Genomic DNA, 21,679 nt, shown 5'->3' with positions numbered 1-21,679 from the left:
TGTTCTGGTTTTGTGGTGTGAGGGGTTGAACCCAGGGCCTCACACATGCTAGACAAGTGCTCTCCACCAAGCTGTATCTCTGGCCCTTAATACATTTATAAACTGTTAGAAATACAAGCTATATTTACAATTAAATACTATAAAGCCTAAAGACTATAATATAACCTAGACTTCAAGAACTATGGGTCTGTATATTCCTCTTAAAGACAAAGAAAGGCTTGAAAATTCAGTAATATCAGAGAAATTGAAATGTATTCTGATTCTAGTGGGACATATACTTAAAAAATTCAGACTGTTTGCACAGTTCACCAAGTGTTATTTTAGAAGAGTTAGTGGTTCTGTCTGCACTTTCTTTCTCGTTCTCGTCTGGACTCTGGTGTCTTCTATAATAGTTCATTACAATGAGTTGATACTTGGTTTTCTATAAAGAGTAAATAAAATAGTGGCCACTACTCACTTGTGCTGTAGGATAAATCTTGCTTATTTTTCTATTTTTTTTTAATTCTAGGGATTGTATTATCTTCACAGTAAAGGAAAAATGCACAGAGATATAAAGGTATACATTATATTTTTGGCCTTTTTTTTTTTTTTTTTTTTTTTGCTTTTAAATGACCTGTTTTTCACTTTAAAAATCACTGAGCAGACTTCTTTTGATTATTCTATTTGATAAGTTTGCTACTTGAAATATATTATAATAATAAACGTAAGTGATCTGTGGTGAGTCTCATTACATTCTTAGAGGAGCGTTGTTGAGGCAGGACTACGTAGACTGCCATCTAAAATGTAGGGTTGAGTGGGTTAGTTTGGAGTTTTGTTCAGTTGGTTTTGGTTTGGAGGTAGTTAGAGTCATCGTCCATGTAGATCAGGCTGTCCTCAGACTTACTATGTAGTTGAGAATGTATTTGAATTCCTGTTCCTTTTGACTCTGTCTCCCAAGTGCTGGAATCATAGGCAAGCACCACCACACCTGGCTGGATTAGTGTTTTTATGGTTGTTTTGTTTGCTTGCTTTTTGTTTTGTGTGTTTTTGTTTTTTGTTTTTTGAGACAGGGTTTCTCTGTGTAGCTTTGCACCATTCCTGGAACTCACTCTGTAGCCCAGGCTGGCCTCGAACTCACAGAGATCCGCCTGGCTCTGCCTCCCGAGTGCTGGGATTAAAGGCATGTGCCACCACTGCCTGGCTTTTTATCTCATTTGTAACTTATTTGTTTACAAGGTACAAATTAGCTCCGTAGCTTCCATAAAGTCACAGTAAATTGCACGATTACTGTATCATCTACTAGTCTGGCGCTCTTAAATTAGTGAAAGATATCATTAGTAATGTGTCTGCGTGGGTGGAGGAAGCCCTGGTCACTCCCAGAGGACAGCGGCACTGGCCAGGCTGGGATTGGCTCAGGCTGACAGGACTCCTGAGAGGGTTTCTACTGCACTCTCCCCACTGGAAATGGTTCTTCCTTCCGTTTATTTCCTTCTTCTTCGTTTACTTCCTTATACCGTTCTTTCCCTCTGTTACTTTCTCAAGTTTTAAATTTCTGACCTTTTGAGGGAAAAGTGACTCTTATTGCTTTCCTCGTCCCCGAGGAAAGCCTTGGACTCTGTCCTCAGAGAATGCCCACATGCCCACACAGTCCAGTGTTCCCCTGGAACGTAAGTGGACTCGTGGACTCCTGCTTTAGGTATTTCCCAGAAGCCCTTAAAAGACACGAGCAGGGGGCTTTGTGCTTCCAAGGTAAAGGAGCTTCTGTGGAGGTCGGAGTGCTAAGGAAGGGTCCAGCCCTTAGCATTGGATGACTGGGGAGGATTGGTAGGTTTTTGTCAGAAGTGGAGATTGGCGTGTTCTCCAAGTTGAAAGAACAATCTGAACAGAAATACAAAGTGAAGTAGGAGGGAGGCCCTTCTGGAGACTATAATATCTGTATTATATTCCTGAGCAGGGAGTGTGTGGGTTTTGTAGGTGATGAGCTTGGCTGGGCAGTTTTGTGTTTCTTTGTGCAAGGGCTCATGTCAGACTTGGGGTCTGGGTAAATTCTGACCATCGGCACAGCCTCTGCCCTTGTCTAAGCCTCCATCCTATTCTGTCTCACCTGTATCTGTAGGAGCCTTCTTCCTGCTCTCAATGCTTCCATCCTTGAGTGGTTCTATAGTTACTACTGTATTTGACAAACAGAATGACCTTTTAAAGTCAGGTCATGTCACTCCCCTGCTTACCAGCACCATTGACTTCCCATTGTACTCACTGAGAAATGCAGGCGCTTGGAGTGTGGCCAGCAAGGTTATGTGTGATCCAGGCCCTGCATGCATTTCTCTGAGCTCGCCTCACACTCCGCCCCTCTCTTTTACTCATTTTGACTCAGCCATGTAACGAGTCTTTCTCTTCCCTCCAGCTCCCAAATAATGACATGGAGACTTCTTATTATGAAAGCTTGGTCTTTAGCTTAGGTTTGTTTTTAACTAGCTCTTATAACTTAAATTAACCCGTATTTTTATTAATCTATGTTCTACCACACGGCTTTTACCTCTATCCCATTCTGTGTATCTAGCTCATTACGATCTCTCTCATACCTCCGTTAACTCCTCCTGCTTCCTTTCTCTGCCCAGAAGTCCCTCCTGTACCTCCTGCCTTGCTATTGACCGTTCAGCGTTTTACTACACCAATCACAGCAATATATCTTCACAGTGGACAAATGTCCCACAGCACAGCCACACTAAATTTGCAGTTCTTGGAATATTTCAAGCTCATTCTGCTTCTAGGTCTTTGTGTTTGCTGTCCTTTCTTCCTATAATGTTCTTCTCCCAAATTTGGGTGTGGCCATCTACACTTACTTCATTGAGACCTCTGTTCAAATACCGTCAGCTTTCAGAGGACTTCTTCCCATTTTTTGTTTTCAAAGAGTTTGTTTCTGCCTGACTTTGAATCCTCTGTTGGGCCAGAAATAATCATTTTTTATCTTCTTTCTCACCTACACACACAAACACTGGAACTTGTTTATTACTGGACACCAGAACTTACGTGCCTGGCTGGCAGTCAGTTGTCTCTCAGAGAGAAGCAGGGGGATGGATAGAGGGACGAACAGATGGGTCAGAAGCTGTGATGCGTATGTGGAATGACAGAAATTATAACTTAGGAACGTTAACCTGACCGTGGGGAGAGAACATAGAGGTCTGACCGCTCAGAGGGAGGCAGAGTGAAGCCCTGATGTGGGCCCATTGGCATCGCCTTCCTTTCCACATTGTCCCAGAGACCAGGGGCGTTGTGAGGGGCTGTAGCTCCACTTCATGGATCATGGTCTAGGGTCTAGAAGTCTCCATTCTCTCTCTCTTTTTTTTTCTTGTTTTTTTGAGACAGGGTTTCTTTGTGTAGCCTTAGCTGTCCTGTAACTCACTCTGTAGATCGGGCTGAGGCAGAGATTCGCCTGCCTCTGCCTCAGGAGTGCTGGGATTAAAGGTGTGTGCCACCACCTCCTATAAACAAACTCTCTCTCACTCTCTCTCTCTCTCTCTCTCTCTCTCTCTCTCTCTCTCTCTCTCTCCCTCCCTCCCTCCCTCCCTCCCTCCCTCCCTCCCTCCCTCCTTCTCCCTCCCCCTCTCCCTTTCCCTCCCTCCCTCCCTCCCTCCCTCCCTCCCTTCCTTCCTTCCTTCTTTCCTTTCTCTTCCTCCCTCTCTCTCTCTTTTTTCCCTTCTACTCTTCTGCTGTGTCTTTTTCTCTTGTCAGTTAGAAGTAGGGGATCTAAGAACATTTCCCTCGAGTTGCAATCATACCAGCACGTTGGATTAAAGAGCTTTGGCATTTAAAAGTTGCATGGGGGTAGCTGTAGACCCACAGCTAGTGATGGGTGTGCCAGCTGACTCTAACCTCTTGAGAAAACCATTAGGATAGAAAGCCTCATCTACCAAGAAGCAGGACAGTCATGTGCCTGCAGTGGTGAGTTCCGGGGTGGGGAGGGACTTTTTAAGGATGGGAAATACAGTAGTCAAGTTTAAAGTACAATCAGAGCAATGAAATGCGAGGCTAAAATAGAGTGTGGCAATGGTATGTGATCAGCCAAGAAGTAGCATTTAGATTAAAATGTGTCACTTCTGTGTTAGCATTCATGTCTTGTTATTAGCAAGGAGCCCTTTTTAGGGGACCACATTATGTAAACATCATGAAATTAACTAAAAAGTGGACAGCAATGTTTTCTGTAATTATGTAACATTTTAATTGATCACATTTTAAATTTAAGCATTTCTAGATCTAAGGCTGTGGTTATTTAATATGTATAGTTAACCTAGTATATGTTTCACCTAATAAAATGTCTGCTTCCCACTCAACTAAAATGTTCTCCCTTTGAAGGGCGCTAACATTCTATTAACGGATAACGGTCATGTGAAATTAGGTAAGTAAATCAGAATTCCAGCGCATGCACACATCTTTTCTGAGTTGTAGTTGGGCTTGGTTGGGGGTGTTGTTTGTCATGTTTTTCAGGACTACAAGTCCTCTGTCCTAGATCACCCCTAGGGATAGCATATTTGTTTTTTCAGGACTGCAAGTCTCCATCTGTCCTTGGTTATCCCTAGGAATAGCTTATTTATTTTTCAGTGGAGCTCTCATTGCAGGCCAGTCACCTCTCATTTCCTTCCCCCTAAACAGTTTGTCCTTCACAAGAAACAGATTGTTGCAAAGACACCATGAAGTCATATGCGTTGGGACTCTTCCACCTCTAAACCCAGGGGCTGGGCTTCCAGTAGGAAATCTCTATAAAACTGTAACCAGAAATGAGGACAAAAATAAAGCAATAAATGTCCAGTAACTCCAAAAATCCTACATCACTTATCCAACTTTAAAAAGCAAACGCACTATTATTTATATAAGAATAGAATTTTGATGCTAAGCCGGGCGGAGGTGGCACATGCCTTTAATCCCAGCACTCGGGAGGCAGAGCCAAGCGGATCTCTGTGAGTTCGAAGCCAGCCTGGTCTTACAAAGCAAGTTCCAGGAAAGGTACAACACTACACAAAGAAACCCTGTCTCGAAACACCAAAAAATAAATAAAATAAAATAATTTCGATGCTAAGTGTTGCTTTACTTTAAACAGTAACTTACAAGGTATAATTACAGTAAAGTTCAGAACCAGTAATGACTCTGTATGAGTTTAAAACAGGAAAAGTGTTCACTATAGTAACTTTATTAACTGATAACAAGAATGTTTTAACAAATATGGAAAAATTATTTTGAAACTATTTAGGACAAACTAAATTTCAAAATATACATTTGTTTTATAAAAATGTCAATAGGGCTCTGGATGTTAGCCTAGTAGGAGCCCTTGTCCAGAATGTACAAGGCACTAGGTTTGTCCCTGGCTCCACAACATAAACAAACCAATAAAACTGCCTTGAACTACAGCCTACTGTAGGATTAATCAGATTGACAGTATTTCTCTAGTAATTAACATACAAGATAGTTTTCCTAAGCAGCCTGCCAGTATGAGAAAAGTAGGAAGGATTCGTCCTGTTCTGTTCAGTCCTGTGCCCTTGGTGTCTTACCTAGTGAGCAGTTTCTACGAGCAGCCCGTCTGTGGCGATGTTCCATACCTTACTTTCTCGTAGGATGGATTTAGAATCGTCAAACACACTAGAAAATACTAGAACTGAGCATGCCTGGGGAGTCGTGACAAATCCCCACTAGTGACTGCATTGTGCTGCCGAGGTCAGGATTTGGGGACTGTCATCTTGGGGTCTTTTCAAGGTGGGTGGGTTTACCAGTGGCCATCTTAGTCTGCAGATGTCACTCTGCGTCTGGCAGAGAGTGACTAGAATAGACAGCTACTTAAAGGTCCTTTCTAGTAGTACTCCTTGAAATAGTCCTAGAAACTAGAAATTATATCAGTAAGTGTGGGTTTCCATTTTCCCAAGCCCGTTCTTTCCTATAAAAATGATTTGATCTTAACCTTTGTTGTTGTTTGATTCATGCAAGTTACAGGGGAATCCATCTGGCTGTGCTCCAGACCGCTGTGTGATATTTCAATAGTCCATCAAAGTTAAAAATATAACATGTATGAGGGGGTTCCACTTCTGTGAATTGATGAGAGTAGTTATTGAAAGTTTGGTATTACCTTAAATGATTTCATTTTCTCTCCTCTCTTTTTTAATAGCTGATTTTGGAGTTTCTGCACAGATAACAGCTACAATTGCCAAACGGAAGTCCTTCATTGGTACCCCATATTGGTAATTTTATTAACTTACTTAAAAATGTTTGTTGTCCTGTCATTATTGGAGACAGCATTTCTTTAAAAAAAAAAAAAAAAAAAAAAAAAAAAGGACTGGTCAGAATTCCTAGGCCTAAGACAGAGTGCATGAAGGTAATCAATGAGTTTAGTAATTTAAACATGTATTCTTATGGATGGATTACTTGGCCAAAAAATATACTACATACTGATTTTCATAAGGCAAGGAAGTCTTTGAAGTTTGATTCAGTTGTTAGGTTCCCGATACTTAACACATATTTTAATGTTTTTATATTTATCATTTTCTTCCTACATGTTCTGATGATTATATTAGTCACAGTTTTCAAGAACCTTGCTGGTTTTGGTGTTTCTGGGAACTGAACGTAGGACCTCAAACATGCTAAGTAAACAGTCTACCACTGAGCTGTCTCCCCAAACCTTTGTGCAGCTTGGTTGGCTGAGATCAAAGGCAGGTTTCTGGCATTTGGAATCTTCCCTGCCAGGCCCCAGTTCAATCCTTCAATCTTTTTCTAGCAGTCTCATCCACAGACCTTCCTTTCTGCCCATACCTGTCTCTGGAGAGTCTTTACTATCGTCGGAAACCCGTCCTGCCTTTCATTCATTACTCCATCCTTTCTGCCACAAAACTGTGCCTGGGTGGCTTAGCTGAGCACTGAGCAGTGGTGGGCAGGCACAGCACTGCTCTGGTTTTTACCACTGTATAGTCTTGCCATGCCTTCAACATCAATGCTCCAATTCCCCAGACATCTCTAGTCTGACCCTCAGTACTCAATTGCTACTGGGTTTTTGTTTTGTTTAAGTGGGCCATGATAAATATAATTTCTTATATTTATATTATATTCATTTGTCCCTTTATCAAATACAAATTTTTTAAAGTCAACTAGAGCTAAAATGACTTTTACAAAAAACTAGCCCTGTCTTTTGCTGTGTCTAGTACAAGCCATTATTTGTAGACTTTGTTGGAGTAGTTGAAGATTTCAGCCTCTCATTCATCTTTCATTTGTCTTGTCCTTACCGTGTTCTTGCTGAACCACTACTCTTCACTGTTTCTTTTTAATTTGCTTAGATCTTGATCTCCTATAAGACATCCCATGCCTCCTCACATTGCCCAGTTCTGTAAGATGTGTCTGTATGATTTTCTGTACCCATAAAACCTGTCAAGCTATCAGGTGTGTGTGTGTGTGTGTGTGTGTGTGTGTGTGTGTGTGTGTGTGTGTGTGTGTGTGTGTACACACATACAGGAACTTTACTGCATGTTAGACTGACACTCTACAATTGAGCTACATCCCCATGTTTTTCTTCCTGGACTAATTCTTTCTGGAGTCTTTTGTCTTTTCCACTCTGGTCTGTGTATGCTCAGGTGTAGCCTTTGATAGAGCTTTGCCCCGGGAGTGCCTTTCTTGGTTTCTAGGTCTTCTTCTTTTTATCATTTTTGAAATACATTTTAGTATCTTTCTGGTAAAAGGTGTATGGATGTCAAAGCTTTAAGACTTTGCATTTCTAGCTTCTTCACATTTGATTGGGTATAGAACACTAGGTTGGATTTTTTGAGGTGTTGTGTACGTGGCTTTCTGTGATGCCATGGAAAGCCATCCTGATGTGCGTCTCTTTGACTGTAACCTGTCCCCCCCCGCAAAGTGATGCTTCCTATTTTGATATTCCATGATGATTCCTGCTATTGATATCCAGTATTTGCTTGTTTTCACCTTTATTCATTCACACTTGTCATTGGTTTCCACCCGAGATTAAAGTCCTTCACATTCTAGATGGTCCTCCTGGGAAGTGCTCCTGCAGTGTTGACTTGGTCATTTCTCTGCTGTATTTCTTCTCTGGGTTTCATTAGTTACACCTTGGGCCACTTGAATCAACCTACTAGTTTTCTCACTTTCTCCCAATTTATTTGTTTATTTGTTTTCTAGACAGGGTTTCACTATTTAGATCTGGTTGTCCTAGAACTCACTCTGTAGACCAGGCTGGCCTCAAACTCACGAAGATCTGCCTGCCTCTGCTTCCTATGTGCTGGGATTAAAGGCATGTGCCACTCCGCCCCATTTCTTCCACTTTAAAAAAAAATCTTATGTTCAAGATCCAGGTGAATCTGTGACTTCAGGGCCAGCTGATGGGCTGTCTACATAGCAAACTGCAGGTCTGCCAGGGTCAGAGTTGAGAGGGTCAAAAAATCTTCAGGTTTCTGCGAGAATTCCTCAGCTTTTTACATTTAGACTTTCATGAAGGAGGCTTCCCTCAAAAGTTTAAAAATTATTGTATATTAGTTCACACCAAAGAGCAAGATGGTAGCAGCCGGCTCTGGAACTGAGTATGTAAATATACCTGTAGTCCCAGCTTTGGGGAGGCCAAAGGGGAGTGGGGGGATACTCACTGGAGCCCCAAGATGTTGAGGACAGCATGGGGCAAATTGAGCCTGGCTCGGAATACGAAGGCAAAGCTGACTCACTTGTCAATGAGCAGGAAAGGTAAGGGATGGGCCTGGTGGTCAGTGTTCCCAGCACGGGCAGGCAGAGGACACTGAGGTAAGGGATGGGCCTGATGGTCAGTGTTCCCAGCACAGTCAGGCGGAGGACACTGAGGTAAGGGATGAGCCTGGTGGTCAGTGTTCCCAGCACGGGCAGGCAGAGGACACTGAGGTAAGGGATGGGCCTGGTGGTCAGTGTTCCCAGCACGGGCAGGCAGAGGACACTGAGGTAAGGGATGGGCCTGATGGTCAGTGTTCCCAGCACAGTCAGGCGGAGGACACTGAGGTAAGGGATGAGCCTGGTGGTCAGTGTTCCCAGCACGGGCAGGCAGAGGACACTGAGGTAAGGGATGGGCCTGGTGGTCAGTGTTCCCAGCACAGTCAGGCGGAGGACACTGAGGTAAGGGATGGGCCTGGTGGTCAGTGTTCCCAGCACGGGCAGGCGGAGGACACTGAGGTAAGGGATGGGCCTGATGGTCAGTGTTCCCAGCACAGTCAGGCGGAGGACACTGAGGTAAGGGATGGGCCTGGTGGTCAGTGTTCCCAGCACGGGCAGGCAGAGGACACTGAGGAATTCTGTATTCTAGATCCACTGAGTGAAGCCTGTCACGTTTCTTCTTGTCCTTGTCCTGTGGGAATGAGGAAGGAGTAATTGCTGGGCTCAGTGGTTGAGAGTAGGAATCGGGGAATTAGCTATTGACGTTTAAGCACTCTTCCTGTCCTCAGCAGGCCTCAGCCTGACTTTTAGCCTGTAACTCCACAGCAGGTGGGGCAGTCTTTGAGGCTGATCAGCCATGCTTCTCCTCCTCTGTGCCTTTGATTTACCTTGTCTTTTTGGAGCGTTATTCCACACTCCCTCTTCGTCTCTCTGTGGTTGTAGGTAAGGTGTATCTCCTAGGGCTTCAGAAGATGTATATTTGTTTCTCCTCATTCTGCTCTTCCTGGTTCTGGCTTGCTTTCAGAGAGGAGCAAGGATTAGAGCAGAATCCATTGCTCTCCCCAAGTCCTCTCTCCCCAGTTTGTCTTGAAGCATCTGGAGGAACACGTGCATCTCCTGACTCACCTGATTCTGTACAATGTTGTTGATAGGAACTGATCTTTACCTGAAGCTCCAGAAGTTAAACACTGGAGAGTGGAAATAACCCGGGGAGCATGGGAAGCTGGGTTAGGTGAGGTGGGTTAACACTCCTGCTCTCTGCCTGTCTTGTGCCGTGCCTTTCCCACCTGGGTCTCAGAATACAGAATTGCTCCTGCAGAGTGCTCAGGCTAGGGACTAGTCAGGAAAGCCTGCTGAAGTGGGAAGACTGGGCATTAGTAGTGACTGAGCTCAGACTCACTCAGCAGCTCTGGGTGGAAGATAACCATCAAGATAAAGCCGACTTCCATCATCCAGACACATTTCCTGTACCCACTCCTCACCTCTGGCGACCCCTGTGACCTGTGTCTCTAACAAGTTTTTCTAAAGCATTGACTTTAATTTTGGTCATAGTTTGTCTTTTTATCTTTCTAGTAAGAGTGGTCAGCCAGGCATGGCGGCGCACACCTTTAATCCCAGCATTCAGGAGGCAGAGGCAGGTGGATCTCTGTGAGTTTGAGGCCAGCCAGGTCTGCAAAGCGAGTTCTAGGACAGCTAGGACTGTACAGAGAAACCCTGTCTCGGGGGGAAAAAGAATGTTCATAATATTTCCTTACATTGTGTATTTGTAGCAGCAGAAACCCTGTCTCGGGGCGGGGGGCGGGGCGAGGGGGGAGAATGTTCATAATATTTCCTTACGTTGTGAATTTGTAGCAGCAAGCTCACCTGTAGCACTGGTTCACATGACTGGATGGCAGGCATCGACCACCATCTGGGTGTCCTGTGAAGCTCTCCGCTGTGCTGGGCTCGCAAAGGGCAAAGGCTGCTTTTGCAGCCCCTGCAGGGGCTTCCTTCCAGGTGCACTCTAGCTGCCAGTAACGAAGTCCCAGCACACTTTAAAATTTACTTTTCTTATCACGGTTTCAATTTCCATGAGAGAGATTTCAAGATGAAATCATTTTTCAGACCAAGTGCTTTGAAAGTTGCCTTTCGTTTTGTTCTTGTGTTTGACTGTGACTGACCTGGCTCTCCTGCAGTCAGACTGGAAAACAGTATGTGCACTGGTAAAGCACCCACTCAACTTGCTCCTTTGAACTGGAAAAGTTGCATGTTTTTCTCAGTTGTTTCTAAAACTTTGGTTTGGGATTTCAAAGCTTGTGTATTTGAAAATTAACCATTTAAACAAATCAAGGTATAATTAGACTAAAACAGTAGCGAAGTTAAAAAGAATTAAAAATTACCAAATTTGACTACCTTCCCTCCGAATAAAACATTTTGAAAAGGAGGCATTCATTTTGATAACTTTTTTATTATTTCGATAAAACTTTTTTTTTTTTGGTTTTTCGAGACAGGGTTTCTCTGTGTAGCTTTGCGCCTTTCCTGGAACTCGCTTTGGAGACCAGGCTGGCCTCGAACTCACAGAGATCCGCCTGGCTCTGCCTCCCGAGTGCTGGGATTAAAGGCGTGCGCCACCACCGCCCGGCTTTATTTCGATAAAACTTTTTAAGAGCATTCCAAAGTTTATAGTAAATACAAATTAAATACTAAATGTGAAATCTCGGTGCCCGGAGAAATGGTGAAATAAAAGCAATGGCCACGTTGCAGGCTAGTGATGCAGGTATCACGTAAACAACCCTTTCTTAACAATTGGTATTTCTTTATAGAACTTTGGGGAACAGAGATCGAGATGTGAACAAATTTGGGGCAGGTACTGTCATCCCGGTAAATTTTCATCAACTTTGTAGTGTAGGTGACTGATGAAGGAAACACTGGGGAGGTTGAGATGCCTCCCATGAGACATCAGGAACTCGGGGAAAGTGGGTCTTTTAAATATGGCCTATCTGTTTTCAGACATCAAGGATTAACCAGAACTTACTTTAGCAATTGACAAGTCCATGTGCCTCTTGTAAGAGTAAAGAGGGCATGCTAAACACAAGATTTCTGTTTTCTGGATATTCCTTGCAGGATGGCCCCAGAAGTGGCAGCTGTTGAGAGGAAAGGAGGGTACAACCAGCTGTGTGACCTCTGGGCGGTGGGCATCACTGCCATCGAGCTGGCTGAGCTTCAGCCACCCATGTTTGATCTTCACCCAATGAGGTCAGTGTGCCCAGTGCAGATTGACGCTTATTTTCCATGCCATGAATTTACTTTAGTCTTGTTAGGACTAGATATTCCTCTTACTAGAATGTGAAATGTTGAAATATGCAATGTTTTATTTGTTTTTCAGGGCATTATTTCTAATGACAAAGAGTAATTTTCAGCCTCCTAAACTAAAAGATAAGTTGAAGTGGTAAGTATCTTTGCTTATTGACTTTTATAGCAAGATGAGCAAAAAGGGAATTAAAATACAGAAGCTTAATTTTCAACCTTTCTCAGGTCAAATAGTTTTCATCATTTTGTGAAGATGGCACTTACCAAAAATCCAAAAAAAAGACCTAATGCAGAAAAGCTACTACAGGTATTATTTTACCCCCAAACAGTCTCATATTCATAAGATAAGGTGTTTCATCAAATTTCTAAAGTGTTCTGTGTGTTTTATAGCACCCCTTTGTCACCCAGCCTCTGACAAGGTCTTTGGCAATAGAGTTGCTGGATAAAGTGAATAATCCAGATCATTCCACGTACCACGATTTTGATGACGACGACCCTGAGGTAGGATTGTTTTCACTAACTAGTGCACACAATTCTGTGTGTGTGTGTGTGTGTGTGTGTGTGTGACTCAGTGTTTGAACGTTTTTATCTAGTTAACTGTTGGTTGGGGAGGGTAACTAATTCTTTGTCCTGGGAAGCCGTCACTTGCTAGGTTTTTCTTACCGGCTGTTTCATGACAGCTGTGGAAGATGGCAAAATCATTTTGTTGTTGTTGAAATTGTTGAAATTACTGTAGTTACTTCAAAGTAGTCACTGTAGGTTGCTCAGTCGTCAAGTGAAGAGCACCTAGATGATGTTAAAACAATCCAGTCTTCTGGAAAGAACCCTCATGCCAGGCTTCATACGATATTGGGAGTTGGTAGGTAACAACTAAAACCGTGATTCTCCACTGTGGAAACAAAACCAAGCCAGTGTTGTCCTTTTTTTTAATTGTTGCTGCCTTTTAAGCCACGGCTGTTCGAACCAGCAACTGCAGCTTCTCTGCTCCCAGCAGCAGTTAGGTCAAGGGCTGTAGCCAGAGAGAATTCTGTTCCCTCAGGCTCCGGCTACGAAGGGACCGTAACTAAACCCCTGTCCCTCTAAAGAACTCAAGAGTCAAAGGTTCAGGTGGAATTCTGCTCCTCAGAGAGGCTCAATAGCAAGTGGCTCGCTCACCTCCTCTCCCTGCTCGCGTCCTCCTAAAAGCCCCCTGCTTCTCCTGGCCCCTCCTTAAAGACCCTTTCTCACCTGGCTCCTCCCTTCCACTTCCTGTCAGCTAGCTGCTGACGCAGCCTCCTGACCGCAGGTGAATTTTATTTAATCAAACACATCTTTGCATCATCAAACAAATGTCCCAGAGCATAAACAAAAGTAACACGCCTTAAAATAGTATTCTACAAGAAGCCCATGTGTGCTAGAGATAAAATAGCCCTAACGTGCCGGAAGCGTTGGTATTGGTGGAACCCCATTTCTGTTGGTATATTCACCACTCCTAGTGTAGCTAGAGTTTTCCCGCCTGGCCCACAGTCAGGACAAATCTCTATCACCTGCCAGTCCCTCAGACACTCAGACCCGACCAAGTAAACACAGAGACTTATATTGGTTACAAACTGTATGGCTGTGGCAGGCTTCTTGCTAATTGTTCTTACAGCTTAAATTAATCCATTTCCATTAATCTATACCTTGCCACGTGGCTCGGCAATATAAGGTATATTCTTATACCTAGCATAAGAATAGCCATGTGCCTGCGGTCGACTGAGTATATGAGGCACAGCCACGCTCCGTTACTGCCTTCAGAGTTCAAAGGTGACTCGGAAGGAAGGAGAATCCTCTCCGTAAATCAGGTGGGTGGTCCGCTTGTCCTCAGGGAGAACCCTGTGTCAATTCAGCATCATTCCTGCTCTCCATAGTTATACCCTGATAAATAGACTGTCTTTTTGATAAGTTCTGAAAAGGAGTTTGGAAGTAGGAAAGTGAAGTGTAAAGTATATTTGATCCAGTACTAGGAAGGTCCTTTGTTTTGCTCTTTTGTGTCATTTTAGGAAACTTGGCTTAATGAATTTGACTAGTAACCAGGAGGTCCTGTGTCTGCACAGTACAGGGGCTGTTAAAGTGACCTCTAGGCCAGCCGTGGCGGTATACGCTTGTAATCTCAGCACTCAGGAGGCTGAAGCAGGCAGATTATAAGCCACGGTCTGCCTGGGGTGTATAATGAGACCCTAGACGATGTAAGCAAAGCCCTGCAAAGCAGTCTTAATAATCAATGGAAATAATTAGATTTTTTTCATGAGATTTTAATTTTTTGTCAAAGCATTAAAAATTCTTATCAATTACATATATAGAAGTGGATGAAATTATGTAGTATTAACATATAAGAGGAAGTAAGGCTAATATATGTGTATTTCGTTTTCATGTTGGAAAATAATGTAAATCACTGTAGCCGGCTGGCCAGTGGCTGCCAAGTCCATCACACCTTATCCTTCGACTTCATGACACAGAGCAAGGATGCTTTCCACCATGCTCCTTCTAGTCACACTTGTGATGTGAGCCTGCTGTTCACACAGCAGTTGGTGAGCTAAGGTGGACGTCTGTATTTGATGCAGTTCCAACTAGCATACTGTAGTGACTGGGATCAGCAGTGCAAGGCAAGGACCACTTCTTACGGCGGGACAGTAAACGCTGTACTCTTGTCTGAACTCAGCTCACTTGTAATACGGCATGTCCTCTTTGAACTGTGTCCAAAGAAGACAAATAATATATTAAATGTAGATACCGTGTGGAAGGCGGCTTCTGAAGACTCCATGCAGCAGCAATGGGGGTGTGAGCCGTTTGTACAGGAGAAACTTGTTAGGCAGCGTTATTACCTGAGATGGCTGCTACATCCAGCCTCAAGTGTAGGAAGGAGCCGCTGAGGGTTCCAAACAGGCCTCATGACGCCCTGAGGTTGTAAGAAGCCCATGCATTTACAGTAAGTAGATGAGCTCATTCCCACACTGCCCTTTCTTAGGGGCAGTCTCTTAGGATAATTCTAATAAAAGGAAAGAGAAGAGGGGACTGACTGCTCCTTCAAGAAAACGAACATAAGGAAGAAAATTTGTTCGCTGAAGAAAAATAGTCTTTAAAGCCTTTGGCATTGCTCCTTGAATTTCTCTCTTGTTCACTTAGTGGAAAGGCTGCACAGATTTTCTTTAATTACAGATTTTCCCTCTGCCACATTTCTCTGTGGTTTCTTTTCAAAAGCTGGTTGCAGCCTTTGAACAGCTATTGGATTATGGAAGTATTCAGTTTTGAATGTTAATTTATATTCGGCCCAGTGAACTCTATTGGGAAGCTACAGTGGATGAACTACATCCCCTAATCTTCAAAAGCTCTGCTTCAGAAGTAAGAAAAAAGAGTAGTCACTTCCTGTGAGAGAACTCAGACACACTTCCTGTGAGGACTCAGACACACTTCCTGTGAGAGGACTCAGACACACTTCCTGTGAGAGGACTCAGACACACTTCCTGTGAGAGGACTCAGACACACTTCCTGTGAGAGGACTCAGACACACTTCCTGTGAGAGGAAGTCATTGCCGTGACCCAGTTCTCCTGCTAGTGCTGTGATAAAACACTGATAAAACCAACTGAGGGAAGAGGAGGAGGTTTATTTGGCTCACAGTCGCAATCATGGTCGATCGTTGAAGAAGCCAGGACAGAAGCTGAAGGAGGAGCCGAAGCCAACACCTCGGAGGCACACGCTTGCTGTCTTGTTCTTCCTGGCTTTCTTGTACCACCCAGGGACACCTGCACAAGGGTGGCACTGCCCACCGTGGGCGGGCCCTCCCATAGTAATCATGAATTTATAGTCTGGACTACTGGCCAGTCTAATGGAGGCATCGACCCCAGCTTGTGTCAGGTTGACAAAAAACTAACCTCTCTTAAAGAAAGATTGTACTTTTCTTGTTTTTAGAAAATTTAAGGGAGATTATTGTTGGGGTGGGTACAAGTTTCTTTTTGTGGTAAGATGTATATGCCTGGTTATGTTTTTAAAGATGGGGACCTGAAAGTGAACTTAATGACATCAAAGCATCAGAATTCACTGTCTTAGATCATTGACCTAAGATGATTGGCATCCATTGTCCCTAAAACTCCAGACAGAAGTGGATTTGAATTTGAGCCCCGTGGCCTGTCAGTTCCAGACTTCAGTAGTGAGTGGAGGTGGAGGTGGATAACCTAGGAAGGGGCTTGGTGACACTTCAGTGAAAGCTTTCTATAGAAACAGACCGCAGTAGGGTTGACCATGAGCGATAGTTTGCTAATCCTTCACCTAGAAGGGAGACTGAGGCCACCACTGCTCCCTTTGCCGCAGGTCACGTCAGACTGAGCGCTGTGTGTATTTATTGTCAGACAAGCACTGGTTGTGAGCAGCTGCAGTGTGAGCGGGAAGTTTAACAGTACCCCTGGCCACTCCTTTTAGTTGCCAGTAGCACCCTTCCATCCCCAGTTGTGAAACCAGAAGTGTCCCCAATAATGTCTTATGTCTCTTAATGTACAAAGTTTCCCTCTGGTTATAAAACTCTAGCTTGCCCAGCATGACGACACTTTAATCATCATCATTAACAGGATCACAAGTTCAAAGCCAGTGTTTGCTACATAGGGAAATGCTGTGAGCCACAGAAAGATGTAGTAGGAATTCAGCTAACTGACAAAAGCTATTACCTCAAGGTCAAGGACTTTTCCAGAGGAAGGCAAGGCTCAAGGAGTATTGGTGTTATTTGGCTTTTGAATATATCGGCTGCTTTCTGCTGTGAATTTCATATGTGCTATTATAGCTTCCCCAGTTGATTCCTTCTCCTAAGAACTTCTAACAGTGCGGATTGGTCATTCTTTGGGCATAGTTTTTCCCTATACAGTTAAGGCATTTGGATAACAGTCACACAGGCAAGGCTTCCTTCTTCCAGGCTTTTTTTTTTTTTTTTCCCCTCTTTTTTAGCGTTAGAATCAGACATCTCCTTTAGCTAGCATCTAAGGCCAGAGCCAGCTCTGGACAATCTGAGATACTTCTCAAACATTCAAGGACAAATGGCAGACAGAATAAGCATTGTACATAGCTTTGTTTCTTGTGCAAATTAAGCTCAGACCCTCCTTTCTTCCACAGCCCAAGTGGCACCCCTAGACTTCCCCTCCAACAATTAACTCAGGACAAATGGGTTTTTTTCATACCAGGTGCTTCTAGCTATGATGTAGGCTTCCTGGCTACCAAGCAGACTTGCCCCGCCCACCAGAAAGGGGTAGAGCCAGAGTATTGTGGGTTGTATGTGTATTTAAACTGGACTGGGGAGAGAGGAGGAGGAGGAGGATGGAAGGAACTTAGAACAATGAGAGGACAGGAGAGGAAGGGACAGAGAGGAGTTAAGTATGAGAACAGAACTGAAGCTGAGTAGAGAGATTTGTCTTAGAATAAAGTGGAATGGACTAAAGAGCTCGGTGTACTTAGATTTATTCGAGTATCCCTCAGATTAATTCTCGCTGCTGGTAGCATCTCTTCTGGAACCCTGGGAAAAGGCTTTTAGGGGCTGGACCACAAAAGTCTTCGATGGTGAAATCTTATATGTATATATAAATAAATAAACTGGCTTATGTTAACTATCCAATAGTCATAGAACCTATGAATAATAACTTGAATCAACATGAAATGGCTTATAATGGATAAAATTTTATGTATTTGTCAAGAAGTATTTTTTTTTAAGCCAAAGCCAAGCATGGTTGTGCAGACCTATAATCTCAGCACTTGGAAGGTCTAGAATCAAGATTAAAAGTTCAAGGCTAGCCTCAGTTACATAGAAAGTTTGAGGCTATTCTGAGCAACATAAAATCTTAAAGTTGCCGGGCGGTGGTGGCGCACGCCTTTAATCCCAGCACTCGGGAGGCAGAGCCAGGCGGATCTCTGTGAGTTCGAGGCCAGCCTGGACTACCAAGTGAGTCCCAGGAAAGGCGCAAAGCTACACAGAGAAACCCTGTCTCGAAAAACCAAAAAAAAAAAAAAAAAAAAAAAAATCTTAAAGTAAAAAAAAAAAAAAAATAGTTGGTCATGGTGGTGTACATCTGTAATGCCAGAACTGAGGTAGAGACTAAATGAGTTAAAGAAGGCTAGCCTGGGCTATATAGGGATACTGTGGATTAAAAGGAGGAATCTTAAAAGTTCTTATTAATAAAATCAAACCTGAGCCAGGTATTGGGGGAACTGGATGATCAGAGAACCAAAACAAGCCACAGCTAACCTCACCTCGCCGGATCCTCAGCTGGTCTTGTTTTCTCAGACTGGAGGTCTCTGTGTCCTCATATCCGAATGGCTCTCAGCTGAACTGTGCTGCTAGAAAGCCTGAAAGCTTAACCAGGCAAAATGCTTCTAGTTCCTGGTCTTCACGCCTTATATATCTTTCTGCCTTCTATCATCACTCCCTAGGATTAAAGGCATGTGTCACCATGCCTGACTGTTCCCAATGTGGCCTTGAACTCACAGAGATCCAGATGGATTTCTGCCTCTGAAATACTAGGAATAAAGGCATGAGTGCCAACATTTTCTAGCCTAAGTATCTAGTGGCTTTTCTGTTCTCTGACCCCAGATAGGTTTATTAGGGTACACAATATTTTGGGGAACACAGTACCACCACAGATGGTGGTTGGTGAGATGGCACAGTGGTTAAGGATAAGGGCTCTTGCTGTCAAGCCTAAGGACCTGAGTTCAGTCCCTGGAACATGTTGGAAGGAGAAAAGTGACTCACTCAGGTTGTCCTCTGACCTCCACGTGCATGCCACTGCGTGTGTGTCCACACACGTGTGCACACATAGTAAATAAACAGACAAATAAAGGGATTGGTTTTTTTAACAAACCAAAAATGGTTTATTTTACTCACAATATTTAATACATCTTAAAGTTATTTCAGTCTTAAGGCATGGAAAGCATTGCTTAAAAAGAAAGTTGAAAGTTATTCATTTTTGTGAGTGGCTTGTTTGTTTAAATGCCATTAGGGTGATCCCTACTTCCTAATTGTTTTTGTGAATTACTGTTTCCCCTGTACTTGGGAACTTATCGCAGCGGATTTTACGACTAGATTTATGACAATTCGTGTTTGGAGGGTCAAGCTTAAATTTTGTATTTTGAGAGTGTATCTCTGTGGCCTTTGTCCCTTCAGGGGGCCCCCATCCCCAGGTTCTGAACTCTGTTCTGCCTGTTTGAGCTCTTCATTTTTGGCCACGTTAATTAGACTAAGCTGTGCCCAGTGTCATCCCACCTGCTTTAACTTCAGGGAAGGTGTCATGACAGCCCTTTCTCCTAGTAATCCTTCTCTGTGTGCATTATTTGGGGAGGCTTTCTTGTACATCCTCTCCGTCAGTACATGTGCATGGAAAACTCCATCAGGGCTTTGGTTTGCCACTGTTCTCCATGCTGGGAATAATATGCTCCAGATCATCTTTCTTTGTCTACTCTTGGAACTTCTGGGAATCTGATTCCTGACATGCTGGAGATTTCATTCTCAAAGTTTCCTCAAACTGTAAGTTTCCCTTCATCCTTTTGATACTTTGAGTCATTGACAACTCTCACATTGACATACGCAGAGGAAGAGTTCCAAAGCCAGCTTCTGGGAACAGCTCCTTTACAATTCAGTGATTGCTTGTGGACTTACCTTTTCTAGCAGAAATTATAACGGTGTATGTAAAATCCAGAGAGACTAAGATGGAACGAAGAACATGCTTTCAATGAAGGAGGTCGGGGCTCCTGAGAAACAATGCTGGAGTTGATGGAAATAGAATTACACAGTTTTGAACAGTCTTACTTCAGTCGGCTCACTTCATATTGTGGCAAAAAATGAAACATGCCGCCATCTCCTACCCTCTGCAAGTGAATGTGTACTTAATGGTATTTCAAAAATCTGTATGTCAAAGAATAGGTTTAAAAGACGCTTGAGGGCCAGATGGCTCAGTGGGTTCCATCCCTCGACCTACGTGGTAGAAGGAAAGAACCAACTCTCCCAGGTTGTCCTCTGATCTCCACACATGCCTGAATGTGTACACATAAGAAACCAAGATACAATAAAAATGAAAAATGAGTAAAAGATGTCTGGGCTCCATTATTCTGAAATGCTGTGTACAGATCCTCAGAGTGCTGTCTCTCCTTTGTCTTCATCATGGTTTCAGGTCTCTTTTCATCTCCCATTTGGAAGCGATCTCCTTATACTACCCAGGCTGGCGTTCATCACCCGGGAGGGGTACCTCCTTCCGCCTCAGCCCCCACCCCGCAGTAGCTGGGACTATAAGTGTGCCCCCCACTGCTTCTGGCTCAGTGGTTCTCAGCCTTCCTAATGCTGTGACCCTTTAATACAGTTACTCATGTTGTGGGGACCCCCTAACATAACATTATTTTTGTTGCTTCACAACTGTAATTTTGCTACTGTTATGAATCATAACAAAAATATCTGATATGTAGGATGTCTGATATTGTGAGCCCTGTGAAAGGTTCACACACACACACACACACACACACACACACACACACACACACACACACGCTCGGGTCATGACTCACAGGTTGAGAACCACTGTTCTGGTGTCTCTGCCTGAGTATAACCAGTTCATTCTTAGGAAATGGATCTGTACACCCCTAATGTTATACGTACAAATAAACAGATACATGATTTACTTCTTTGTGTATTTTACCTAGTCTTATAAGCACGTTCTACCAGAATAAAAACAAATTTGCTTTGAGTGGACAACTTAAAATATTTTTATTTTTACTTTCATAGTTTGAACTGATACTGTGATTACCTTTTTAAAATATGAAAATTTGCTTTAATTCTCATTTTTGTAAAATGAAGCATTTCATTTATCTTTGCATAATTCTATGGATAAAACTGACTTGATTGTCAGGTGTTACATAGCAATAATTTTGGTTTTTTTTTTAAGCCTCTTGTTGCTGTTCCACATAGAATTCCTTCAACAAGTAGAAATGTAAGAGAAGAAAAAACACGCTCAGAGATAAACTGTGAGTACAGACCCTTAACCATCATAATTCAGTGACCAAAAATGAGATTTTTAAACTGTAGTTTAGTTAGAATTATTTTTTTCTTTGTTTCTTTTTCTTTGTAAACACTGTTATATGTAAAGTTTAATGAGGGCTATACAAATTTTATTTTCTTTATTCCTTTGGAACTTTTGGTGACAAGAAAGGGGATATATATGTTACATTTTGGAAGGAAAAGTAAAACATGGGAACTGAGGAAGATCGACGTCATCAAGGGAATGCATATTAGCTCCTGAGTGCCTGGAGTTACCTGGAGAGCTTGTTAAATGCAGCCTGTGGCTCAGTAGACAGGGTGGAGTGGGTCTTCTGAGAAGCTCCCAGCGTGTGCCTGTGCCGAAGGGCCACACTGTGTAGGAACTAGAGAGATGTCTGCAAACCAGCTATGAGTTCCCTGGGACTCAAAGGTAGCTTCTCAGGCTTCACCCATCCAGAGCCTGCCTGAGGGCTGGTCTCACATTGGCCCAGGAGTCCACCTGTTGATCTCTTGATCACTCTTTGCTAGTTTGTATCAACAACTATCAACTTCCTCTATGTGTATGTGCTGCAGGAAACTAGACACCTCTAGCCTCACTTTCCTGAGGCTCCTGTGTACTCTGTACATGTCCCTGTGGGTAGGGACAGATAACAGACTTTAATAAGTGTCGTATTCTTCATATATGGAGGGAAGAACAGGATTCAAACTCCATTTTGGTTATTTATGGATTTGATATCTGAGAC

At 43.2% G+C, this 21,679-nt stretch overlaps 1 protein-coding gene across 9 annotated transcripts in view; it reads left to right on the top strand.

Annotated features, from left to right (window-relative positions):
• The window catches only part of Map4k3 (mitogen-activated protein kinase kinase kinase kinase 3), a 157,482-nt gene that overhangs the window by 85,065 nt on the left and 50,738 nt on the right, over window positions 1-21,679 (top strand). For all 9 annotated transcript variants that reach the window (XM_052746381.1, XM_052746385.1, XM_052746383.1 and 6 more), the window contains 8 exons: window positions 509-556; window positions 4,333-4,375; window positions 6,131-6,203; window positions 11,737-11,868; window positions 11,999-12,061; window positions 12,148-12,229; window positions 12,313-12,423; window positions 20,845-20,923. In XM_052746381.1, coding sequence (XP_052602341.1) covers window positions 509-556; window positions 4,333-4,375; window positions 6,131-6,203; window positions 11,737-11,868; window positions 11,999-12,061; window positions 12,148-12,229; window positions 12,313-12,423; window positions 20,845-20,923 — 631 coding nt within the window. The remainder of the gene's footprint in view (window positions 1-508; window positions 557-4,332; window positions 4,376-6,130; window positions 6,204-11,736; window positions 11,869-11,998; window positions 12,062-12,147; window positions 12,230-12,312; window positions 12,424-20,844; window positions 20,924-21,679) is intronic.

Source organism: Peromyscus californicus, unplaced genomic scaffold (assembly GCF_007827085.1).
Source record: "Peromyscus californicus insignis strain IS unplaced genomic scaffold, ASM782708v3 Scaffold_1__1_contigs__length_55948999, whole genome shotgun sequence".
Classification (NCBI taxonomy): Eukaryota; Metazoa; Chordata; class Mammalia; order Rodentia; family Cricetidae; genus Peromyscus; species Peromyscus californicus.
This window is presented reverse-complemented; position numbering and strand designations above follow the sequence as displayed.